General features: G+C 40.0%; 1 protein-coding gene across 2 annotated transcripts; it reads right to left on the bottom strand.

Moving 5' to 3' along the window:
* CYLD (CYLD lysine 63 deubiquitinase) lies at positions 1-26,188 on the bottom strand. 2 transcript variants are annotated; one of them, XM_070953244.1, is made up of 17 exons: positions 26,052-26,188; positions 20,577-21,250; positions 19,190-19,492; positions 18,015-18,120; positions 16,094-16,189; positions 14,773-14,889; positions 12,903-13,285; positions 11,928-12,093; positions 11,448-11,589; positions 10,634-10,756; positions 10,215-10,306; positions 9,775-9,841; positions 8,271-8,403; positions 6,751-6,859; positions 5,869-5,987; positions 5,013-5,229; positions 1-3,853 (listed from the first exon to the last, which is right to left on the bottom strand). In XM_070953244.1, the coding sequence occupies exons 2-17, from the start codon at positions 21,084-21,086 to the stop codon at positions 3,669-3,671; spliced, it is 2,868 nt and encodes a 955-aa protein (XP_070809345.1). In that variant the 5' UTR covers positions 21,087-21,250; positions 26,052-26,188; the 3' UTR covers positions 1-3,668. The 2 variants fall into 2 exon arrangements, with proteins under 2 accessions (XP_070809345.1, XP_070809346.1); XM_070953245.1 differs by having other exon boundaries at positions 19,325-19,492.
* Positions 26,189-26,593: the final 405 nt, after the last annotated feature.

Here is a 26,593-nt window from a genome sequence, read left to right as displayed (position 1 = left end):
CAAAAATGATGGGTTTATTAAATATTAGTACAGAAATAATATAGGGTATCATTTATTTTCTCGTCTGAAGAAATTAAGGCTTCACACATGCAATCTGAAAAAAATGTCCTAAGCTCTCAGTTGAGACACTCAATAGAGGAGACAATGGCACTCAAACCACAAAATCTTTATTTTTGTTCTTCTAAAAATTGTGCAAGCCAATGCAGAACGTAAGTTTGTTACAATGGCAGAATAAATAAAACCCAAACCTCGAAAGAGGCCATTCAGGTCAAGATAAAAATCCAATTCAGCTTTCATATTGATTCAAGCGCTGTTCTTTGTGACAATCTCAGCCCCGGGGAAACCAAAAGACGACACTTTATAATGTCTTGCTTACACACCAAAGTCTGTGCGGACATAGAAAACATGATCTCAAAATGAAATGATTTTCACTTCTGTTGAGTTCCTTCTGCAGGGCAATGGCTTAAAAGTTCATTTTTCACAGTAACCGCTGGAGACCTTTTAGAGCGGGGTAACAAAATGCCAAAATCACGACGGATGAAACAGAAGAGGAAATAGAAAGGGCAAGGAAAGGGACGGGGAGTGATTGCCACGTATGTTTTATTGCACTGCACATTCAAAAAGGGAGAATCTATCACAAGCGAAGACTTTCCCTTCGACTGCAACACCAGGAAACAAGCTGGAAAAGATCATTATATATCAAAACCACCGAACTATATCTCATACACCACCTCTGATGTGATTATTTTAAAAGGGAGACAGTTTCCAAGATTCAGCTGGCCAACAGCTTTCTAGACCCTGTTGTTTTACTCAGATCTCACCTCCACATAAACTTTTGTCCGCATCCTCAGATAACCCAAGAATGACTTTGGATGATGCATGGATGTGTTCCTGTCCTTATTCTCCACACCCCGGAGCTTGTTTTCTGATAGGTATCTCTTTCCGCTGAGTTCTTTCTATTACTGCTCATTACCTGCCCACATTCTTTCATCCTACTGGTCCATCAAGATTGCCATTTTCCACTCAGTCCAAGGCAACTGGAGTTCGACATGTTCTCAAACCCACAATTTCCCAACTATCTTCTGAGTTCCCACAAATGCTCAAAGGAAAAGCAGGATAAGTAGGAACAAGAAGGGCATCCAATCATGAGTTACACAAATGAGAATTAATGCAATGAGTTGGCAACCCTGCTGTGCAATTAGAAACCACTGAAAAAAGCTTTAGAGGCCTAATGACTCTCTCCATCAGTTTCTCTACAGCAAGCTGATCTTAAGAGACATTCAGCACCCACCATCCATCCTGAAGTTGTTTTTATATATATATATTTATATATATATATATATAAAAAAGTTCTACTTCATAACATACAATCCGTCTCTATTTCATTCATGGGGTTTTTTTTCCCTCACATCACACAAGCCATCAGCTACTGTTTTCAAAACGTACCTAAGGCAACGATAGCAGGTTTTCCTCCATACTGCAGAAAAGCTATTGCATCTACAGTTCATAAAAATACTCAATACGACATTGAATACTTCAAACAAGCTAGTAATGTTTTGCCGTGTACTGAACAGCAAGTCAAATGATTTAACTACACGCTGGCTCAATATAATCCTTTGAGATGATAAATGTGAGAGTACGGTTTTAAAGCGCAAAACCGGAAAAAAAAGATTTCATTTCCATGGCATTCCCTGAGACAAAAAAATAAGTGCACAATAACAACTAGCAACTGAGGTCTTAAACATGCTGCTATTACATATGGTGTCTATGGGGTACATTTATCCCAAATGTACGATATGCTGACTATTGCCCTCGCAATCCTGCTTTGTAGACAGACACTGGAATGGGACAACTCGATGCAGCAAACTATCCACTGTCAACTTGACATGACCAACTTGACATGACCAACTCACTATGGCCAATTCTCTATGGTCAACTTGCCATGACCAACTCACCATGGCCAACTCTCCATGATCAACTCTCCATGGCCAACTCTCCATGATCAACTCACTATGGCCAACTCGCCATGGGACAATTCAACAATTCAATTAATTAAAATAATTTTTAAAAATATTTTAATTGTTGTCATTCACATTTCATTTTGTCCCTCCTTTGGCATTCTTTAAAGATTCTATTCCACTATTTCTTCAATATTAGTGTAACTCTTGTCCCACAGCAAGTTGGCTGTGGCGAGTTGGCCGTGGTGAGTTGTCGTAGACCTGAAGACACTGTCAAATCCACCCAATCAACATACAGTACCTAAAAGTCCCATTGGGCTCATCAACTATAACCATAAAAGGCAGCCTAGTGCTGATAGCGAAACAGCAAAGAACATCTTGATGGGATTAAACTTGAGTCATATTCCCTCGGTCAGAACTGTGGAAGAAATGTATTAGAAGACTGGATTTATTGTGTAATCCAAATTTGCCCTCTCGATGCAGAAGCATGCGAACCCATAAGCTATTACCTAACGGAACTCAGAAAGATAATTTAATGGAGTGTTTTTGAATGATCTCTACGATGGCTCTTGAACCGATATGAATTGATCTCATCTCCTGTTTACCACGCTGAATTGCAAGCTGTCAAGAGGGTCTTTTCCCCCCTGTCACTGGAGGAAAGGAGAATAGCCTCAGACCTTCTGAATAATTGGGTACTTTCTGAAAAATTGACCAAGATTCTTCCCTAAGGCATGCAGAACACATGCTGAAAAAGTTTCCAAAACTCATTTAGAAAAAAAAAAAAAAGGTTTTCAGGATTCTTCCATTATGGAAATCAAGCTTGAAGATAGCAATGGAATTAATGCCTTTCAGGATTAGCTTTGAAGATGGGCGTGTCCATGGAAAGTACAACATACTGGTTCATCCACACATTCCCAGAAATGACCTTACATCAAATGCATGGAACAGGACTCAGGAAGTTGTGCAAGGGAGGCAAATCTTGCCAAGGGAGGCCATTCCGAGTACCGCTGCAAGGTTGCGAGATCATTATTCTTCCTTTTCCTGGAAGGTACCCATTTGCTACAAAGAAAACAATGAGAATTCTTGGTCCAGGGCGACTGGACTGATGGACCGATCACCTATATCTGCATGGGTACAATCAACTCGGTGATGTTTTGGGTTTTGTGATTTAACTTATTCCAGGTCAACATAAGAAGCAAAAGTCCCTTGATGCCAAAGTCATAAGGCTGGTCTTACAGACACGATGGATACAACTCTGGGAAACATACAACCCCCAAAATATAGTCCTCTTCCTTTAAGCTGTGCAGGATCAGAAGAATCAGCAGAAGGCTCCAGAGGGGATGTTAATCTTCGGACTATGTAAACAGTTTCTCTAAAACACAACCTAAACATTACAATCGCTTCATTTAGACTTTTTTTATTTAAAAAAACAAATAAACAAACAAACACACACACACACACACACACACACGCACGCACGTCCAAGAGCGGAAACACTTGAGTGTTTTAGCAACACAACACCGCACCATTCCCCCTTTCCGTTAAAATAGCTGCTTCTTCTTTCTAGTTCTTTGATTTCCATACCCTTCGAAGCATCCATTGCCAGCAACAGATGCGCAAGCTGAGAAGCCGACAGCTCCGTTGAGCTTCCTTGGGCCACAGTTCCAGTCCCTGGGAAGAGGCTAATTCCTCACGAGAGTCCTCCACGTCTTACTTGTACAAACTCATCGTAGGGCTCTGATACATGCACATGTAAGCATCGCAAAGGAGCCTCCGCGCACAGCCTTGAATTCTCCTCGAGTCCAGAGAGTGCAATTCATCGAGAGACATTTTCAGATACTCGCCAACTTCTGGGCACGGAGTCACTTGAGGGATGTTAAAACCATTTTGACCTCCTTGGGAGAGAAAAGAAGGCAGGACACGGGATTACCCCAGCAGGACAATAAGACAGCCCAAGCTATGTTGTTCTGAGATGACCACATGTCTATGGATATTCTCAAGCATCCAGGTCATGGCTGTCCCCAAAGGTGCTTTTTTCAAGAGGCAACTGGACTTTCTGGTTTTTCTTTGAAGACGTTTCGCTTCTCATCCAAGAAGTTTCTTCGGGTCTGACTCTTGACGTTCCCCACCATTCAGTCAGAACTGAAGAAGCTTCTTGGATGAGAAGCGAAACATCTTCAAAGAAAAACCAGAAAGTCTAGTTGAAAAAAAGCACCTTTGGGAGATGATGACATCTACATGTAATCCCAGGTAAGAAGCATTCTACTTCATGCCAATTTAAACTCCAACCTGTGTCCAAAATTATCCATTATGGAATAAACCACATGAGTTTCACAAAAAGAAAGAGTGCAAAGAAGAGCAACACAGATAATTAAGAGACTGGAGGCTAAAACATGAAGAACACTTGCAGGAACCAGGTTTGTCTACTTTAAGGAAAAGAAGGATAGGGGGTGACCCGATAGCAGTGTTCCAATAGTTGAGGGGCTGCCACAAAGAAAAGGGGGTCAACCTATTCTCCAAAGCACCTGAAGGCAGAAGAAGAAGAAATAGATTGGAGCTAATCAAGGAGAGAATCAATCCAGAATTAAGGAGAAATTTCCTGACAGTGAGAACAATTAATCAGCTGTCGGAAGCTGTGGGTGCTCCAACACTGGAGGTTTTTAAGAGACTGGATAACCATTTGTCTGAAATGGAGTAGGGTTTCATACTTGAGCAAGGGGTTGGACTAAAAGGCCTCCAAGGTCCTTTCCAATTCTATTATTCTATTATATTGTCTCCTTCAACTTTCCATATCCTGCTACCATCCAATTTCATTTTAGATGTAATTTTTGGAATTCCCTGGCCTTAGTCTACAGCATTAACCTTGCTTTTCTCAACAAGGTGCCCTACAATCTGGGGAACATCGACAGGGTTTCAAATGTGGATGCCGTGGTTGAAAGGTTGGGGAATGTTGCTTCAACTGTGAGCTGCCTCACAAGAGATGTTAAGCGCTAAGTAGTTCATTAATTTAAGGGCCAGGCTAGCAGTTGAAACGTCACAAAAGAGAATACATACCATCCCTATCAGCCATACTATCAAAAAAGAGCCAAGAGGAGTCTTCCTTGCCATATTTAACAAAAGCCACATAGTGGCTTGTCTCTATACAAAGAACGGCAAAGAGGTCCATCTTCTGACAAGGTATGCAGCTGTGCCTCCAATCCCAGTCCGGTAAATCTTTCGGAAGTGACACTGGATTGAATTTATGACTCTGTCTTTTGGGGTGAAGATGAACCTATCAAGGGATGGAGGGAAGAAACGTTTAGCAAAGGGAATTACATTCTTGCCCATTTCTGAAAGAACCCAGTTCTCACACAAGACAGCAATAAGAAAAACGAATTCCTAGGGCCGTGATGCCATCGCATGCCAAAAATGTGGCGAGTGCGGGGGGCTCCCGCGTGCGCATGCCCATGGCCATAATTCTATGCACCATGCCCGCCCATGCATGTGACCCCCGTACTCCCCCTGCTTTTGGCACGCAATGGCCCGGTGGGCCCGGTAGGTCTGTTTTCACTCTCCCCAGGCTCCAGAGCCTTTCTAGGAGCCTGGGGAGGGCGAAAAGAGCCTTCCCCAACCCCACCCACGGTCCCACTGGAAGTCGGCAAACGGGCCATTTCCTAGAAAAGCTCTGGAGCCTGGGGAGAGTGAAAAACGGCCCTTCCCCACCCCTCTGGAGGCCCTCCAGAGGCTGGAAACAGCCTGTTTCCTGTAGGCCCAGAAGGCCTGAAAATCAGTTGGCTGGTGCACACATGCCCGCCGGAGCTGAGCTCGCGTGCCCACCGATATGGTTCCGCATGCCACCTGTGGCACGCGTGCCATAGGTTCACCATCACGGTCCTAGGACATTTGGGAAAGAAAAGGGGAAAAAAATTACCTGTGTATTGCAAGTTTTGCAAAACTGCTTGATTTTACCAGAGGAAATGTCAGAATCTTCGTAGCATTCCCGACATTCGTACATTGCAAGTCCTCCACAGATACGACACTGCCTTGGGGCTGCATTATACAAGAGGAAAAATACCCATTGTATTGGATGCTACTATTCTGAATAAACAGAACCCACATCTACAGGTTTTTTTAAAAAAAATAGAAAATTTTACTCAAAAACTTTTGAGTAAAAGAAAATTAGCTCACTCCATTCGTGCACAAATATTACAAATTTAAAGAATGTGTCCTGTCATATTTGCAAGTTTAGAGTTCTTCTAGATTTTCTATTGAGAATTGAACAGGTGTGGCAGATAGGAAGGGATGGGTGAAAACAAGAGCTGAATGGGGGAAAAAAAAACTTCACAATTTCTCCAGGAATTGTTGGAAAAATTAAGTCTTGTTCATTCTGTGTTGATACAGTGGGCGTGCAACAATACATTCCATCATAATCCTAACAGAATAAATTAGCCAGTAGACAAGCTAGTAAAAGCTTGTTTCCTAAAGAGTTAGGATACCTGTATTCTTTATTTCCTAATGGCAGTTAGAACTTGTTTCATTTAGGAAGCTGAGGAAAAGGTATTATGAACAAAACTGGAGCAGTCAACCATTGGTACAGTTCTGCTAAAGTCTGCAATGAAGATTTCAGACCCTGATTATATTTGTGTATCTGCATTGAAACAAGATTTTTAGGATCCACAGCAACTCCATTCTGCATTATTCTGAAGGTGATTCATTTTATTGATGAAGTATCCAGGTTCATCAAATGTCATGGAATTCATTTCAACTGAAAATGGAGTCTTATTGCACTATCATGAAGCATATTTAAACTTACTGTCTTCAAGCAGGTCTGTGATATTCAATTCCAGAGAAGGGAAAATTTTGTTGAACATTTTGAAGTCCTTGCCAAATCGAGGCATCTGAATTATCAGACATGATGGGGCCTAGTAAAACCCAACAGAAAAAGGATATATGTTTTAGCCAAGAGACTTCATTCTCTCTGTTTCAGTTTATTAAATCCTGATGCCCCTAATGTAAAGTTAAAAAATAGCTTTCTCAAAAGCAAGGAACCAAACAGACATTAAGGTTTGATATACATATAATCAGTCATACAGATTAGTCCTATCTTTGGCTTAATCTAAAGCAAGGGTGTCCAACTAGGCCACTTTTAAGACTTGTGGACTTCAACTCCCAGAATTCTGCAGCCTCTGGGTGTTGAAGTCCGCTGGTCTTAAAGTTGCCAAGGTTTGACACCCTGATCTAAAAAACAAGGAAACTAATGGGCCTCCAAGTGATGCTGAACTAGAACTCCCAGAATCTCTTTTCCACTGGTCATTCACACAATGCAGCAGTGAATTTAAGCTGAGGAACATCTGGATATGTTGAGTTCCCTGTCTATGCTTTAATTAATAAATCATTTCCACAAATAGCTCAAGCAAAGCACCAAGGAAGTTCTTCTGATATCTACTGAAGAAGCAAATCCCTCATTTGTCATAATGAAGAGTCATCTCCTAATCCAGGGGTCTGCAACCTTAAACACTCAAAGAGCCATTTGGACCCGTTTCCCACAGAAAAGAAAACACCGGGAGCCACAAAACCCTTTCCATGTATTTCTTGAGCGGCCACAAAACTAGCATATGTAGTTGAATTAAATGTTCTGGTTTCTTCTGAAACTTTTTTCTTGGATTTATCCATGGTTGGCCTACCGGGGGTTGAAAAGCTCAATAAATCGCGTGCCGGCGGGTGTTGCATATTGGTGGTTGTGACGCATATTTTGAGTGACAGGGAGTCACAGCCGAGGGGTGAAAGAGCCACATGCGGCTCGAGCTACGGGTTGCTGACCCCATCCTAATCAATTAAGATTTTATTGAACTACTCTGGAGACACTTGCATGAGCCTCGGTGGTGCAGCGGACTAAAGTGCTGTTAAGTGCTAGCACTTAGCTGCCAGCTGCCTGCAATTAGTGCAAGTTCGAATCTCACCAGGCTCAAGGTTGACTCAGCCTTCTATCCTTTCGAGGTAGGTAAATTGAGGACCCGGATTGTGGGGGCAATAAGCCAACTTTGTATAGAACAACACTGCTTAGGGGGGGCCGAAAGCCCTAATAAGCAGGTATATACAAAAAAGTATGCAGGCTATTGCTATAATGCATTGTAAGCCGCCCTGAGTCTATGGAGAAGGGCGGCATATAAATTGAACTAACTAACTAACTAACTAACTAACTAACTAACTAACTAAATAAATAAATAAATAAATAAATAAATAAATGCTTCAGCTTCTCAAAACTGAACAACCCCAGCCAGCAAAATGTGCACTGATTGGTAAAACTATAAAAAGAGGAAACTTTCTCCAAACCTCTGCAAATTTCAAATTGCTGTTGATGAAGGACCATTCCAGTAACTGCTGTATGGTAGGCACTCCAACTTTCTCGTTCTTGTCCATAAAAATCTGATAGAAATAGCAGTCTTGGACTTTTTGTCCTGCCGATCTAAGAAGAGAGACACAAGTGTATTTGACAATGGGGACGCTTCACATTGATTTAAAAAAGTACAATCTACTACTACAACCAGATTTGTCTTCAGGGTTACAGCAGAATCCTGTAGCAATAGATTCCTGCATCTGGAAAGAAGACAGATCACTTGGATTTTCCTTTCCAAACCTTTAGTTATAAATATAAGAATAAATTATTTATTCATGTATTTATAACAAATAACACACTCTGCTAAAGAAAAGTTCCCTGGAGATAGACTCCAACACCCATCTAAAAGCTCGGAAAACTAAGCCTCTGGTTTCAGTGACCGACCCAGATTTGATTCTGGAATAAATTTTTTATTTTTTATTTTATTTTAATTTGATTTATATGCCGCCCTTCTCCGAAGACTCAGGGAGGCTTACAATGTGCTCAGCAATAGCCTTCATCCTTTTGTATATTTATACAAAGTCAGCTTATTGCCCCCACAAACTGGGTCCTCATTTCACCTACCTTAGAAAGGATGGAAGGCTGAGTCAACCTTGAGCCTTGGCGAGATTCGAACCCTGCAGTAATTGCAGGCAGCTGGTCTTAAGCAGCTTAATAACAGGGTGCCTTAAACCCTTGTACTACCAAGGCTCTTGGTATTATTCCCTAAACGGATGAAGAGGTTATTTTAAATAGCTGATATGTACCAGTCTGTGAACTATTGAATTTACATTTATAGAGAGAGACTGAGTCTATAGATAAGTGCTGCAAGTTGTAATTTAGCTGACCACAAGTTATCCACACCTGATGCTATTATAGCAGATACAAGATTGAGACATAACTGACATTTATCAGTGAAGTTAAGTAAGCAAAATGAAACAGCAATAAAAGCTTTTGAAATATCCCCAAGTTCTCAAGATAAAGGCATAGCTAAATGTTCACAGTTTACAAAACTAAACACAATTAAAAGTAATGAAGATGCTCGCACGGTGTTCCCAGCTATAACTTTTTTTAAAAGTTTTTTTATTTTAAACACATTAAAACAAACACAAAACAAACAACACATATATACATATCATTTTTCCGTTGTTAACAGCTCATTTAAGGTGATTCTTTCTTATTATTTATATAATAATAAGGGAACTGAAATAATACTGTATTGTTTATTTTTGTGATAATATTGCTTGAATGTGCTGAAGATCAAAGTAAAGAGAAGTTGACATAAAGGGAATTGGATTATGTAAGTAGATTGAGATAAAGTTAGAATATATGTAAATAATAAGAAAGGATCCCAGCCATAACTTTTTGTCGGAAATTATCCTCAAGATTATAAATTATAGATAATAAAATAACTTTTGTGACTTCAAAATTTCTCTTGTGTGAGCCAAGGACCATATTTACCTTATTTTTAAGAGTGGTTCTACTCTTAAAATATGATGAAACAAAATATTCAAAAATTCTTCTGGATCTGGAAAAAAAAAAAGACAGTTTCACCAGGATATCAAAGCACAGGCAACCAAAAAAATAATAGCAAAAATACAAAGTTACAAAACACTGCCAGAAACCAAATCTCAAAACTTGGTTTTAATAGCAATTAAAAATGTGAACTCTTAACCACGTAACTGGGATGATCTGACACTTGTCTTTAATCATTTTAAGAATCTGCAGATGTAGAACTTCATTAATCTGTTATTTTAAGCACAGTCTTTAAAACAAGGATGGGCTACCAAATGAAGATAAAGGGATTAGGGTGGTGGCAAAATCTTATCTAGACTTATGTTTAATAATATGAAACATCCTTTCAGTTCTTCCTCATTAACAATATTACAGAATGAACTTACCTTTTTCTTCAGATGTGAATCCTGACGCTGCTTCAACTTTTTCCAGGACCTTTCTCAGCTTCATTATTTTTGTGGCACACACATATCCATATCTAGAAGATAAAAGATGAAAAGTCTGAAAAGGCACACCGAGCCCCCAAGAGGCAGAATCAGAAGAGGCAACGTGGTCTGGAATATTATCTACAACCACTTGATCTGCCGCCCGCAAACCAAAAGGAGAAACAAGCAAAAAGAAGTAAAAAAAAAAAAACTGTTAAAAACTGTAGAAGGGCCAGAAGTAGTCAACCAAAGCAGGGGTTTTCAAGCTTCTTGTTCCACCTTCCAGAAACCATTTCAAACATCTTCCTCTTTGCAGAAGAAGCTTTCAATATTTCCCACCGAAGCTGGCATGTTATCACAGGTCACTCATTTGTACTTACATTCGAAGAGGATTTACTATCTCTGTCCGTAACAGTTCTTGAGTTTCGCTGTAATATTCTACATCATTCTTCTCTTTGGGCCGAAGCAAGACTGTATCCAAAACAGAACTGAATGCAAACAAGCTGAAAGAGCAGGGAAAAAAATACATTTCAAACGGGAAAGGGGACAGGGGGGAAAGAAACCACCTTCAGGTTGAGAACTGTCCCAAAATCTATTGCAGAAAGAGATGCTTTTAACGGATTCTGTGAGATTCTGACAAATATCTGTTTCCAGGAACAGCATTTATGTTTTGGAAGAGTGTAATCTGAACCTTACCAACAGCTAAGATCACCATGTTTAAGTCGAATTTGAGACAATTTTGCCTTAGAAAAGAAAATGTGAGCCATGCCAAATACCAAAGGCTCAATCAGCAGCGAAAGAAAGAGAAAGGAACACTTGAACAGAAAAAAATCCAGGACAAGAAGTAGTTATTAATTTTGATTGTGTCTTAAACATAGTGCCTTTCCCAGACTGTAAACTAAACTCTGGGCAACTTACACGGTTAAAAGAAATCCCTAATATACACAGTATTCCTCACTTAATGACTACCCTGTTTAATGACCATTCAGTTATGAAGGCACTGAAGAACTTCTTGTAGTCCTCACATATATGACCATCACAGTATCCCCACAGTCAACTGATCACATTTTGGGCATGTTACAAAAATATAATGCATGTGCTATTAGGTTCATGTAACTTCGTTGAATTTTTAAAAATGCATATCATTGTGTTTTCTTCATCTCAGGCTTGAAATGCAGTTATTTCTTTATTTACCAGAATAAGGTGGAATCTAAGTAGCAGGAGTTATAATGACCCTGGATCCCCTTTTTCTTTCCAATCATTGTTTCCAATCCTTCTTTTTCCATTTTTGGAGGAGTGTTTTCTTCAACCACTTCGCTGAGATAGCCTCCAAAAGCTGAAAAACAAATCAGGAAATCAAAGTTACATCTGTACTCTTTCATAATTCCACATTAGAAACAAGCACAATGGAAATGTCAAAAGCCCAATACGAAGTCTAGTGAAGTCACAGATCCACCCACTTCTCCTTTCTTGTGACCAGCATTGTTTTGACAGAAACACGTACACTTCTCACAAACGTGCACATATATACAAGCTTACAGCCAGAAGTACACACACACACACACACACACACACACACAGACAACTTCCTTGATCATTAGAAATGGTTTTTCCCCCCCAATTCAGAATTAAAGCAAAGCTGTACAGAGAGAGAGAGAGAAAGATAGACCACACCTAAGGAATTGCAACGTTCAATCTGATTAGACACCGGCTGCAATGAAGCAAATCTGGAATCAGGTCGACAGCTCTTCAGTTTGACAAAAAGAGCTTTCTTTGGTGCGCAGGTAAAGTAACGAGTCCCTTTAAAAGTCCCATCGGTGCAACCTGCACATTCATCTTCCTGAAAAAACAAATGAGAAATTTGCACTTCTCGATCAATAGAAACCACACCAATAGAAATTGTAGCGATATGAGACACTCTCCTCCGTATAACCTTACACTTCCCAACTCAACCCTCGAACAGCACACTCACATCATCCACACAATTTCTGACAAAACTACAAAGCTTAAATGTAGTGTCCCTATTTACATCCGTCCCTCCCCACTTAGCACAATGGGTCTTAGAACTGCTAGACTTTGACTTGCAACCAGTCATTCAGTGACTGCTCAGAATTACAACGGATCCAAACGGGACTGATGACTCGGTTTTGAGGTTCCAAAGTCCAAACACACACACACACACACACACACACACACACACACACAATCATGTGGCATTTTGGGCCCTTGGCAACTGGCCTGCATTTATGGCTGTTTGCCTGTGGTCACATGACCACAATTTCAGACACTTTTCCTGGAAACCAGCATTTATTTCCCCCAAAAATTGCCCCGTAGCGAACAATGGGTTCACTTAACAACGGCTGCAAAAAAAAGTTCATTAAAATCGGGTCTGATCACTTGGAGACCTACGTTATGACCATCATGACTTACAACCGTAACTGCAGACTCAATTACGGCCGTAACTCGAAGACTATCCGTACATCAGAATTCTGAGCTGGCTTCAGCCTGGCAGTAAGTTTTCACCTGGCCTGACGTCAGAGTCAAGCTGTAGCCAGGAAATTAAAGAGAAAGGCAATAATGAAAAGATCCTGCAGGGTTAGAGATGGACAGGAATTGCCCCCACAGGTTCTCAAATCTGACAGTAATTACCAGTTCAAGCCCAGCTAACACTTCGTTGACCCCCGGCGGCTGCCCGATCCAACGGATTACTCCGTAGAAGGGTGGGTTTTCTTTCACTTCTGCTAAAGAGCCAGCTTCGAGGCCATGCATGTTGATGGGGGCTACAGTCGCTGGTGGGCTCTCCTGGGTTGGCCCGGAAGTCCCTTCTCCAATAACCGACTGAACAGATAAGGAGAGCGGGCTGTGTGATATAGAACTGTTGGCGGTGCTTGACATCTTGGTTAGGCTGAAAGGCAGGGAATGGAATCTGTTTTCGGAAGATAAGCTATTTGACGGGGCAGGCTGCAGCGGTGGGGAAGAATTTCCAAAGCCAGAAGAGGAGTCGTTGAGGGATTTTGCAGAATCTTCAGCCACTGTTGAATTGGAGGCAAGCAAAGAAATCGGCACAGATTACAAACGACAACTTTTATTAAGGTACCTGAACTGATGTAATGCACTTTTCCCATAAAATGAGTAAAACGTGCTGGAATCTCTCTCTCTCTCTCTCTCTGACTAGATTCTATCATGTAAGAATAAATTGCTTTAAAACAGCTCATTGGCACTTGCTAAGCACAATGAGCTAACAGGTAGATTTTACTAATACTATAATCAAGGACTATAACCAAGAATCTGAGCTTCTGCTATACCAATCAGCAAACTGAATAAAATTTCATAAATAATTATTACAAAGTTTCTTAGTGATAGATTACAGCAGGTGACAGCAATTCCAAACTTGGGTGGAAGAAACTGGGATCCTGGACTCATTCCAAGTTCATACAGAACATCATGTGAGCTTAATACATTCTCCAAATAAATTGGGTATTGTCCCTCAAGTTTTCTCAGACTCCTACGCTCTATGGCAGCTGGGCACAGCAGAAAAGCTGATGTGACAACAACAAAAAAATCTTGAGCATGAAAACTTTGAAGCCACAATTCCATCTTATTCAACACATTTAAAGACTATTTAATATTCAAGAGTTATTGTGTATTTTGTGTCAGCTATTTAAAAAAATGAGGTTTATTGGTCAACTTTAAGCTATTTGCTTAAAACTGCTATTCTAGATTGTGCAGGCTAGGGAATTCTGGGAGTTGAAGTCTACGCATCGCATAGTTGCTGGGAAACAGTGCTCAAGATCTTAATCATTGGGAAACCAAGATTTACCGGGAAACAAACATGAAATGTACACCTCTCGTGAATTCATACAATCAGTGGCGGAGAGGCCCTAAAGGACACATTCACCAACTTGTCTCCTGAAGACACATAAATAAATCATGAGTCAAAGCTCAGTGCATGAGGTCACAAACTGGTATAATAGCACATTACTATTTATAAGCCTCTTGCACGCTCTGCCTGCAACCCAACTGGTTTAATAAAGAGAATAAGATCAAACTGTCATGCAATGTTGGGCATTTTCTACCACGACTGAGAAATTATCATAAAACCTGGGCCGAAGGAAAAGTCTTCAGTTATCTGACAAACTACAGCCATGAACGAAGGAACTGGGAGTTAACCAAAAGAGATTTAGATTTTGCCCAACCTCTTAAAGCCATGTGACTGCTTCTACAAGGAATTGCTTAAAAAAAAAAGTCAAGGGCAACTTTTAAAAACTGTTGGTGATAAGTTGCTGAATCCAATGAGAGTGTAAAATAATTCCTCTGAGGTTGTGGAAGTAAATAGTGGATGATGGACCATGCCAATCTTGACTCAAAGCAGCAATACAAGGAAAGTTGTGGTTTGAAGAAAAAAGAAGGATGCATCAAAGCACATCCAAAAATATAGGTCAATACAGTTGTCAGAATGCTCTGCATCATTAGTGTCATATTTTGTTACTACATCTGTGATCAAAATCCAGTTTGTTACCTTCATCAATATACCATGTATTTTTTGATTTTGGCTGTGCTTGAGAATCTACTGAGGAGCCATTTAAAGCGTAGAAAAATTCTGTTCTGTTTCTGTTTCCAGGATCAGAGAGTGCACCTGAAAAACAGGCCATGTCAGAAGGGAAGAATATACACAAGTAAGCTTTGATGTTGTTGGCAAAGTCTGTAAAACTGCTTCAGAGCTGTATGACTTTTATGGAAGGAACACAACTGCAGGTTGTCTGGTCCAATCGCTACAATGCTGCATGATTTCATGCGGTCCCAACCCTTTAACAGAACAGCTCTGTTCTCAGCTTACATTTCAAGCTATACACATAGTACCCTTTAGAAAGCAAAGCTACATCAGGTAACAATTCTGTTTAAGCTTAACGAAACTGCTTTCTCAATAATGTCTGTAAGATTAATACCACGTACGGATCACTGATTTCAGACTTAATATTTTAAAAGAAATGAACATCAGTAGGTTATTTAAAATTACATGCCACCAAATCCCCAAAACTCATAACCAACATTTTGAACATGAGAGATATGAAGTGTTTAACTGTAGTCATTGTAATACTAATATGCAAGGCAGAAACTGCCTATATCCAGTCTTGTTCAGTAGACTGGAAAGATCCACGGGTTAAGAATGGTACAACCAAAATTTCTTCACAGATTGCTTCGCATAACTTGGGATAACCCTAGAAATATGCCCCTATGCGAAGGTTCTCATGATTCCTGCTGAAATTTGAACAGCCTTTTGCAATACATCTAACCCTTCGACGTAAACCCCTCTTCTTGCTGTTTTACAGATGACATTCGTAAGTGAGGAGCAATTTGGCTCCTTGTATTCCACCGGAATACAAGCACAGGAAATTCAAGCAGTGAACCTAGAGGGTTCAAGGGAAAATATATCCATTTCCATTCCTATCTATCTATCTATCTATCTATCTATCTATCTATCTATCTATCTATCTTACCTCTCTCTCTTACCTATCTGTCTATCTATATCTATTTCACTTATCTTTCATCCAACCATCCTAGGAAGTCCTTTAAGTATCACTCCGAGGACTCCAATCATAATTGGTATAATAACACATTTATTTTTCCATATATACAGATATCAATTAAAATTGCTGATATGCTCAAACCTTTATAAGGAACACAATAAAGTACACATTAAATATCTTCACAGATGTTGATGGAGAAGCTGTTTTAGTAGTCAAACTTGCCTTTAAATAGCAACATAAGGAGATTGCACATAGCAATCCTCGTTTAAGAAACAACACTGTAAGTTTCGCTGAAATGTCGAGTCAAAGTACCTGTAGACTTTGGCTTGCTATGACCGAAGGTTTTGTCACCACCACCTCTGGAAGTATAAGCGAGTTTGGGAGGTCTCCTGTCCTGAGACACAGCCTCTAAAACAGAGCAGAGTTTAGATATTTCACAAAGTATAAGAGCACACTATACAACAATATAATGTATTAGTTTCAAAACATTAATCAAAATAGGAAACACATTAGACATTCCTCAGGAGGGCTGAAAGTCCTGACATATAAGATTTTACATGTAGAAATAAGCCAAACTGTAACATGATACCTCAATTATAATACCTGTCATAATGGAACTATAATATAAACTACAATTCTCTAGGACTGATGTGGAAGTTTGTTTTAAAAAACTCGGTGAATGATTAAATATTAAATAAGGACTTTCTCAGATGGCCATTGTTGGAACAGTCTGTCAGACTAAATAAATCTTTACACTAATCCATCTGAGCAATTCTAATGTTTTTTACACCTATCTGCATCTCATCTCTTTCAAATTCAACCAATGAAATCTTAGGTTCAGTTTACACCTACAAAGCTTCTGTCTTTGTCCTGACCATCCAAAACGTAAGCCTCCTAATCCAGCTGTCCTTTCCCTAGATATATATGATCTGCTGGTTGCAAAGACTGCTCACATATTTCAGTTTCCTTGGCAATGCAGCCAAGTAAATAGTTTCATCGCCGAGTTTGAAAAACCATGGAAGGGCCGTCTAGTAACGTAAGATTCTTGCTAAGCAAGTCAGCTAATCTCAGTAGATCCTGTTCAAGTCACTATATTCCTCCAGTGCAAAGTGGTTGACTCATGCATGCAGCATAGGGGTTACAGTATTATTAAAGCTTTGTGAGTAGAAAAACTGGCACTCTAATAATATGGAGAAAAGAACAGATTGCCTGTGGTTCCAAGCCCTTCTCACAAACACCAATTCTTTCATCAGAGCATATGTGGGCATCATTTGAACATATTCCTTTTAAAGGAAGTGTAACAATCCCGTAATCCAATACACAAACGCTGTACAAAAAAACAGAATCATCTGGAGAGTCCTTATGCAGTATTTCTTACAGTTTTTAAAGTGTTCTTAACTAGCCTTTAAATCACTATGCATAATTATTCACGAATGTGAACTGCAGCCGCATCGTTTCCATTCAACACTGTTCCAGTTGCCTAGCCCACACACTATCCTACTAAACAAAGACAATTTCTCAAGTAGAAAATTCACTGCCAGATAATGAGGCTTTCAGTCCTCAAGCTTTATCATCTGGAAATAGTTGAGAAGGCCAGCATCCCATTAAGACAAATATATTTGCCTTACAACGGTTCCTTTAGTGACTGTTCAAAGTTACTGGGGAAAAAATGACGGTTTTTCACTAACCGTTGCAGCATCCCTATGGTCACGTGATCAAAATCCAGATGCTTCGCAAATGACTCATGTTCATGACAGCTGCAGTGTCCCGGGGTCATGTGATCCACCTTTTGTGACCTTCTGACAAGCAAAGTCAATGGATTCACTTAACAACCGTGATACTAATTTAGCAACTGCAGTGATCACTTAATAACTGTGGCAAGAAAGGTTGTAAAAAGGGGCAAGACTCACTTAACACCTGTCTCACTTAGGAACAGAAATTTTGGGCTCAGTTGTGGTCGTAAGTCACGGACTACCTGTAATGCATTGTTGTAGCATCTCTTAATGAGTTTATGAAGAAAAAACACATGACATTTTAAAGATTCTGAAACATTTCCAGAATTAAAAGGAAATGCACATTACCAAAAAAAAAACCAACACCAAGTAATACTGAAATCTTCTTTTGAGAATGAACTGCAAAAGGCCAAATTTTAATAAAATCTAAAACCAGAACCAGACATTAATCAACCTGCTAAAATCTGGAAATTCTTCTCAAAATCGAAATAAAATATTACCTGGGATAACATCATTGATATGCAAAAGAAGTGTGCTTTCAACACTTGCAAAACTACAGAGCTGTTGTCCATTGTATCTTCCATCCCAATTTCCAATTGGATTATCCTAAAAAGCATTTTATAACATGTTTATCCTTATAGTTTAAGAGAAGAGCTGAATTACATTCAAGAAAACCAGGATGTTACTAAAATTTGCAAAGGCTATGCAAAGCTAAGGTTGAAAGCACAAACCATCACAAAAAAAGGCAGATTCTTTTAATACTGGCAACCCACTTCTCACAAACATAAACACAAAGGATTTGTCTACTAATAATCATATGTCACTATTAAGAAAAAACTGCCAATTATTGAGGTACAACCCAGTTTGTAAGAATTAGAGAAGTTACACAAATATAGCCATTCTCATTGGTTACCAAGGAAATAGAAAGGTTGAGGAAAAAGTTAACTGTTTTGATCTTTCATAGTTCTAAGTGGAACCAAGTGAGGCTATCCAAGCACAACCCATTATATTCAATGTGCAAACAGCATTTTGCTACATCGAATACCTATGGATATTTTGCCAAGTAGAACATTTGATTTTAGTATTTTTACTTGAAAGCTATTGTATGTTTCCCAATTATAGAAACAAACTTCAGGACAAAAGTGAGAACAGCAAGTATTATTGAAGTGCTCTTGAGCATTACAAATTAAGAGGTGGAATTCAAATTCATCCCGAAGGGTCTTTTTATATTCCTTCAAGAGGTTAAAACCTACATACATTGCCATTTTTCTCAGAAAAGAACTGAGTTCAATAAAACATGCTTATCATTAGAATCAAGGACAATAATTTTGGGGGGGGGGGGGGGGCAAGTCATTTTGAACAATAAGTAAAGCCTGTTAAAATCATGTGTAATCTTGTTCATTGTTTATTGCCCAACAAAGTAATACTGTACTGTAAGATTCAAATGCCCTAGAGGAGATTCTCTGGTGCTATAATATAATCCAAGAAGCATGATTATCCCCCCCTTCCAAAGCAAATTAACATACATTTTATCTGATACTAAAAAATATACTAGTGTGATTTACACATGGCAACAACTGCCATAAGTAGCTTTCAAGGATTCCACCAACCAGCAATATTGCATGTACTATTTTAAACACACATGCAAAAAATCATAAAAATCTTAATTTCTTACCATGTCCACTCCAACAACGTATCCTAAACTCTCGTTTCCTGGTATGACATCACAGAATATAACTGTCCCATACTCTATATTCTTCCCTATCTTCACAGAAACCCTGGAGTTGAGCTCCAAAGGAGGAAGGTCTACCTGCATTGAGTCAACTGGAGCTGCATAGTCATTCTCCAGTTCATTGTCATCATCTTCCATCAGTTCTAGTTTGTCTAGTGCAACAAACACTCCACAGTCCTCATCACATCTGAACAGCTGTTTGCCTTGGTACTGTCCATCAGTAAAGCCCTGACCACGACCTTCTTCCTGTATTTACAAAAGGAAAAGAAAAATGAATTGTGAAGTTCAGCCAAATATTGACCTGAGGAAGGCCCCAGGTTTCATAACCTTGATAGAAATTACAACTCACGGGAAGACCTTAGATTAGGGAGGCCTGTTTCACGCAATGTGCTGAACCACCATAAAAGAGTTTATTTTTAGCTTAACAAACTGCAGGAATCCAGCAAATGAGAAATTGAAATTTATGCAAAGCTATTCATAATAAAAGCAACTCATGTCTGGCACGTAGACATTCTCTCAGCACAGCCTACTTCAGCTACGTTGCAAGGATAAAATGGTACGGAGAAACATCCCACACAATCCATCAATCCTAAAAGGAAGAGAGGGGTACAAATGTAATGAATGAATTAAACCTAATGCTTTGCAGGTTTTCAGAATGGCACCCTCAACCATACCAAAAAGTATGTTTCACCAATGTACATGTTGTGGCCCACCAGTGGCCAGCAGAGCTGGCAGCAGATTCAAACAGTGAGGAGGTTGGGGAGGAACGTGGGCCAGTCCTGGAGTCTGGGGAAGGCTCGGACGATGGCCTAGGCCATCGAGTAATTCTTTGCTGCCTCCGGAGTCTGACATCAGTGAGGCAGAAGAACAGCCTCACTGTTCTGTTCTCACTGTTCCCAGTGTGCGCATGCGCAGAGCTGCCAGGAGACAGAAACAATTAAGGAAACAGAGTCGACTTGGGAGTAAGGCTTGGAGATGATTGGCCCCTCCCATAAGACATAAAAGAGAAACGAACGGGACGTGAGCTTTTGCAGGAAGCAATTAGTTCATCTGGCCGATTCAAGATTTGAAAATTCTGGTTGTGACTCTGGGCCAAGTTTGGCTTTGCCCTGCGTCTGGAAATTAGCTCTTTGGTAGCATTCCACGTGAGATAGGTGGGTGTTGATAACCTTCCTCTAAAAGACAGTTTATCAAGCCTTGCAGACTGTGCATGAAAGTAATTTACAGCCGTATGAATTAAAGAGGTTTGCCGGGACTAAGTTTGTGCTGTTTACTTTCTAAGGAAGCCTAGATCAGAACAGTACATTAAAAAAAGAAAGAGAATCCTTACCAGAAGCTCCACCCCGAAAAATATACCCGACAGAGATCTCTCTTGCATTAAGGGTCCTCTAAAGCGAACTATCCCAGGGTATTTCTCTTCTCCTGATCTCAGCTGCACTTTCACCGGGGAACCAACATCGATGTGGAGACCCTTACGCAGCCTGCTTCTGCTTTTAAATATACTGTATCTTTCCTCACAATTGGTGATGGCCAATAGCAGCTCGGCTCGTTTTTCATCTATATCGACGACCTCTTTCTCGTCAACATACAGGACCACGTGTGGCTGTTCCAGAATCTTGATTCCTATTTGCAGCTTCTTGCTTTTGGATGAAGGGTTGTTCCTGATGTGCCCACCGGAAGACCTGTCTTGAATAAACTGACCAATACTACCTTTAGGTATTTTTAATAGCTTCTGTGTCTGCTTGTCTATAATGCTACATTCCTGGAGAAGCAAATAAAATATACGCTCTTCCCAATATGGAGAGGTCGCTTTCTCTTGACTCCACAAACCCGAAGTCATTGTGGTTCAAGCTTTGTATAAAGATGGAAAAGAAGACTCTTCAAAAGAAACTTAAGTTGGCAGCATAACTGTAAATGAGGGCTTTTTAAAAAAAAGTTCCAGTTCCAATAATGACTTAATTTTCTTCATCCATGTCCTAATGAGCTAAATCCAGAATAGATGACCTGAAGCATAAAAATAAAGGGAAACATCATTAGAGGTTAAAGGATACCATAGTAAGAGTAAAGGACAGGAAAACAAGACACTTTTGAAAGCAAGCATCACCACTGATTTTTATAGACCTATGACAACATCCAGCTGGCAAGAATGAGAACATGTTTAGATAGCTACAAAGGTCATGCTGAAGAATTTCTCTGCACAATAAAATTGACTGACTAATAGATTCATCATCACACCACCGCCACCACAAAACTGACCATGTAGGTTTTATCTTTGCAATCCTTATTAATATCTTGAACTGAGTGGACAGCTGCTCTCACAAATAAGAGCTTTTTTCCCTCTTTTAGTAATCAAAACATTTTTGAATTTTCTGGGGAGAAAAATAAAGGTAAGGCAAGACTTTTGTTAATCTCACAATCTGACTATAGAGGAAAAATTACAAAAATACATGTTTAGGTAGTACTTAGAATAACACATTTTTGGCAAATATGGTATCATGGATATTTATGGAAATATCTGAGTGGCAGCACGTTTATAACCTGATTCAATCAGAATAATCTCTTAAGGAAGAAATGCTTCCAAATAAAAATCAAGCTAAATAAGATTAGACAAAGAAATCTGTAAAGCTATTAAGCAATTGGAAAGTCATCAATGCACTTCATAGTTTATTTACCAATAGAAGTCAAGATGCAAAAGAAGAATCACATCTGTAATCATTTGGAATTGAGGCGCTTGATCATTACCTAAAATAAACTCTACAAATCACTTGATTTTTCTTTCAGTTTAAGTAGAACTACCAATAATAATACATTATTATACACCAGCATTTCACAAAAGCAATATATTTTTTTAAGTATGCAAATAAATGGAAGCATCCCCTCAATCTTGGGAATAGGAATAGAAAGAAAGAAAAGAGGTAACTAAGAATGGAAGACTTTTCCAGGAAAGGCTAGTGTTACTTTCTGAAAGTCTAGGAGGTACGTAGACTTAAAACATCAGTAATTAACAGCTGCAACAAACAACCAGCTTCCAAACTTCATTAAAAGAAGTAACCTTAGGGTGTAATGTTTGAACCAAAGATCAATATAGGAATTGAAACAAAGGGTTCAGTTATGAGCCTGGGAGGCAAAAGAATGGTTAAAAATAATAGTTGCTGCTTTTTCCTCCACGTCAAGCACAACTATTTAAATGATCCAACCACATAAGGAGGGATGTAGAAGTCACTCTGACGCCAAGGTTTGTTTCGTTTCGAGTGGTTATTTTATTTTCATAAAATTTTACGGATTTTATAGAGTTGCAAAAGCCACCCAGAATCTGTACAAAATTGACGGTATAGAAATGCTATGAACAAATAAGCGTCCACAAATAACAACTGAGGTTCAAGTGCACCTTTCAAGACTAGTCTATGGTGAAAAACTACCATTACCACACACCTGAACCAGAAAACAATAATTTAGAAAAGACAAAATAACAAATATAAAACTCTGGTTTCTTCCCAAAGAACTATTAACCAAAGTTTTACCTTTAGTGTGGGGAAAACTGCAGCTCACTGCTAACTTTGTGGTTCAGTATGACTTACACAAAGAGACTCCATGTGATCATAAGACTTCCATATATAAGACTTCCATATATTTAAGCTCACTAAATTAAGACATGAACCACTTCAGTCTGAAGTTTCAGCCTGAGCAAACCAGTCGCCCCATCCTGGCTTATGTTGCAGAGACAGTTTCTAGTCCACAAAGGCTTCTGCCACAACACAGCTGCCCTTTTGTGCAGGCTAACTCACAATGAAGCAGGACTGAACTTAATAGACTTTATCCCAGAACAGGCATGATCATGACTCCCCTATAAATCTCTTTCTGTTATGTGATATTGTGACCTCAGTATTTGTTTTCTGATTGCAAAAGACAAACCCAAGAACTCTGCTGAAGTAATGTAAGTACTATAAGAAGAAATAGTTTTATAATATAGACATGCACACACACACACAAACCCCACTGTTCTCCAGAGTAAACATTTTAAAAGGGCGAAACCACAGAACCTTTGTCTGTTTTTAAGTATAAGATATCCATAGAAAAGTTAACAACTTTCTGAGGGAAAAATCTTAAGATCCTGCCTGGAAATAACCAAGATCCCTTTTTTGTTTCACCACCCTGAAGAAAACAAATCAAATGAAAAATGATGTGTGTTTGACTGGCATAAATACATACATACACACACATATACACATACACATATATATTTATACATATATGGTACACATATGGACAGATACCGGCACACGGGCACATACACACACACACACACACACACACACACACACACACACACACACACACTGTCAACCTGTCCAGCACAAAAGAAGGCTCCCTAAATGAGAAAGTGAAATCAGAAAGGGAAGACAAGGGGAGGAGGGAGAAAACTTTCTCTGAAATTGTACACAAAGTATATCCCAAACATTTTAAGGAGCTCCTTCTATGTCTCAAGCACAGAAAGGTATGTGTGTGTTTATATAATGGAGAAGACAACCTAAAGGAAAAGAGTCAACGAGGAGGGGGAGCAGCTGCCAGCACCATCATAACAATTTGAAGAATAACTTTGCCAACTAATTGCAAGAAGGCGAAAATTCAACATGAAACAAACAGCAAACAGTCGCCTTTGTAGTGAAAAGGATAAAACAATTGACTGTTTGATCAGAGGCTGCAGCAAAATTTCACAAACTAACCTCAAGCAACCACATGACCAAGTTGCAGAATTATTCATTGGAAACTTTGCCAAAAGTTTGAATTTGAATGGAGCTAAAAGAAACAACTTCCTGGGATCCTCAAGTTGGAAAGGTTTTGGAGAAACAACAGGTTAAGATTTTATGGGATTTTTAAGATCCGACATGCATCTTGCACATGCCTGCTACAACAGTAACTAAAAAGAAAAAAAAAAACCTGTTTGGTTGACGTTGCTATTCTGGGTCATGTTAGAACTGAAGAAAAAACAATTGGAAAAAATTACAAAATATTGGGACATGCAGATTGAAGTTGAATGCTTATGGGAAAAGAAATTTGCCATTATACCAATTATGATTGGAACCCTCGGAGTGATACTTAAAGGACCTCCTAGGATGGTTGGATGATAAATAAGTGAGCTATAGACAGACAGATGGGTAAGATAGATAGATAGGATGGACAGACAGGATAGATAGATAGATAGATAGATAGATAGATAGATAGATAGATAGACAGACAAGATAAATAGATAGATGATAGAAGATAGACAGATAGATGATAGATAGAAGATGATAGATAGAAGATAGATAGACAGACAAGATAGATGATAGAAGAAAGATAGATAGACAGACAGAGAGACAGACAGACAGATATATACAGAGGGGGGAGGGAGGGGGCAGATAGATATAGAGATGATAAGATTGATAGATAGATAGATAGATAGATAGATAGACAGACAGACAAGATAAATAGATAGATAGAAGATAGACAGATAGATGATAGATAGAAGATGATAGATAGAAGATAGATAGACAGACAGACAAGATAAATAGATAGATAGAAGATAGACAGATAGATGATAGATAGAAGATAGATAGACAGACAGACAAGATAGATGATAGATGATAGAAGATAGACAGACAGACAGACAGACAGAGAGACAGACAGATATATATAGGGGGGGAGGGAGGGGGCAGATAGATATAGAGATGGTAAGATTGATAGATAGATTGATAGAGATAGATAGATAGATAGATAGATAGATAGATAGACAGACAGACAGACAGACGGACAGACATGGATTGGATGGATGGATAGACACAGATAGACAGAGATGAATAACTAGATACAGAAATACATAGATAATAGATAGATCTAATCTATCAATTTATTAAGTAGACTGCCTTTATTGCTTTTTATAAATAACTCAAAGGTGGCAAACATACCCAATACTTCCTTTTCCCCACCACGAGAGATAGAGGGAGAGGGGGAGGGAGGGAGAGGGGGAGGGAGGGAGGGAGGGAGGGAGGGAGGGAGGGAGAGAGAGAGAGAGAGAGAGAGAGAGAGAGAGAGAGAGAGAGAGAGAGAGAGAGAGGGAGGAGGACTGGCCCAAAGTCACCCATGAATTCATCAGACATATACACCCTAATTTTACAAAACAAACCCCCAAAACCCCCAAACCCCTCTTGGCACTCATTAATTAATAATAATCAGCAGCAGCAGCATGGTTATCTTGTTTGCTGTGTATACTGTCATTTTTGTGTATAATAATAATAATAATAATTGGAACATTGTACATCTTAAGAAGGTACTTGGTTGATACCTAGGACGCTGGCAGCAACCCGTATCAACCATTAGCACCAGTCAATGGTCTTTCTGATGCATTTTTGAATGTTCCGTTGACTGAGTTTCATATTTAATGAATGAAGATAATAATAATAATAATAATAATAATAATAATAATAATAATAATAATAATAATAATAATATAATCAGCGACCCCAAAGGCCCCGTTTGAGCCCCTCCCCCCCGCGGTCTCCCCCCCACCTCACGCGAGCGAGTCAGGGCCGGCCGCTTTTCCTCTCAGGCCAGCCTACCTCGCAGGGCTGTTGTGTAGCGACCTCGAAGGAGCGCTTCACCTGCCGCCGGGATCTTTTTTTTTGGAGGGGGGGCATGAAACATAGAGGACCCCGAAGGAAAGAGGGCGAAGGGACCGAGCCCGCCGCGACGCGTTTCCCCCCTCAGCGCCATGTCCGACGCATCCCGCTCCTGACCGGCTACGATTCCGGCCGCTTCCCGCCATTACCGTTCTCTCGTCCCTTCGCAGGAGGCCGCAGCGGGGCTACTTCGCCTCCCGGCGCCCCGAGGGGGAAGAAGGGGAGCGACCGCGACGATCGCCACCATCCCCATCCCCTCAGGAGCTTCGCCGAGCGGCTTCGCCGAGCGCAACCTAACCCCGCAGGCTTGGGCTGCCAGCGCCCGCTCCGTCCCGCCCCGTCCCCGCGATTAGCCAATCAGAACACGAGGAAGCAGGCGTCGCTCCTCGCGACTGGTTCCTCCTCCCTTTCGCTCTCGCTTTCTGTCAGACGGAGGGAATTTCCATCTTTTTTTCCCCCTTACCAGCATGCTAGGTTGAACGGGAGCGACGACTTCGTTTGGATTGGCTGGCCGGGTTCGTTCCTGTTCGATGAGTGGCTAAAAAGGGAAGAAAGGCCCTCCCGATGCCTCTCCCCGTACGCGCCGAGATCGGTTGATTTGATTGGGCGGGTTTTCCCAGGACTCGCCTACTTCGCTTTCTATTGGATAAAAAGCGAAAGAGCGGAGGGAAAAGGGGGTGGAGGCTCTAAA

The sequence above is a fragment of the Pituophis catenifer genome, unplaced genomic scaffold, assembly GCF_029215685.1.
Source record: "Pituophis catenifer annectens isolate HBS135680 unplaced genomic scaffold, rPitCat1.0.hap2 SCAF_13, whole genome shotgun sequence".
NCBI classification, from domain to species: Eukaryota; Metazoa; Chordata; class Lepidosauria; order Squamata; family Colubridae; genus Pituophis; species Pituophis catenifer.
This window is presented reverse-complemented; position numbering and strand designations above follow the sequence as displayed.

Bases quoted from the DNA above. Each gene is read 5' to 3' on its own strand.
- CYLD (XM_070953244.1), bottom strand. From the start codon at position 21,086: ATGACTTCGGGTTTGTGGAGTCAAGAGAAAGCGACCTCTCCATATTGG. The intron at 10,757-11,447 runs GTAAATAAAGAA...CTGCTCTTTCAG, and splicing joins TTAGATTCCACCTTATTCTG to CTTGTTTGCATTCAGTTCTG. The intron at 10,307-10,633 runs GTAAGTACAAAT...TTTATCTTCTAG, and splicing joins ATAGTAAATCCTCTTCGAAT to ATATGGATATGTGTGTGCCA.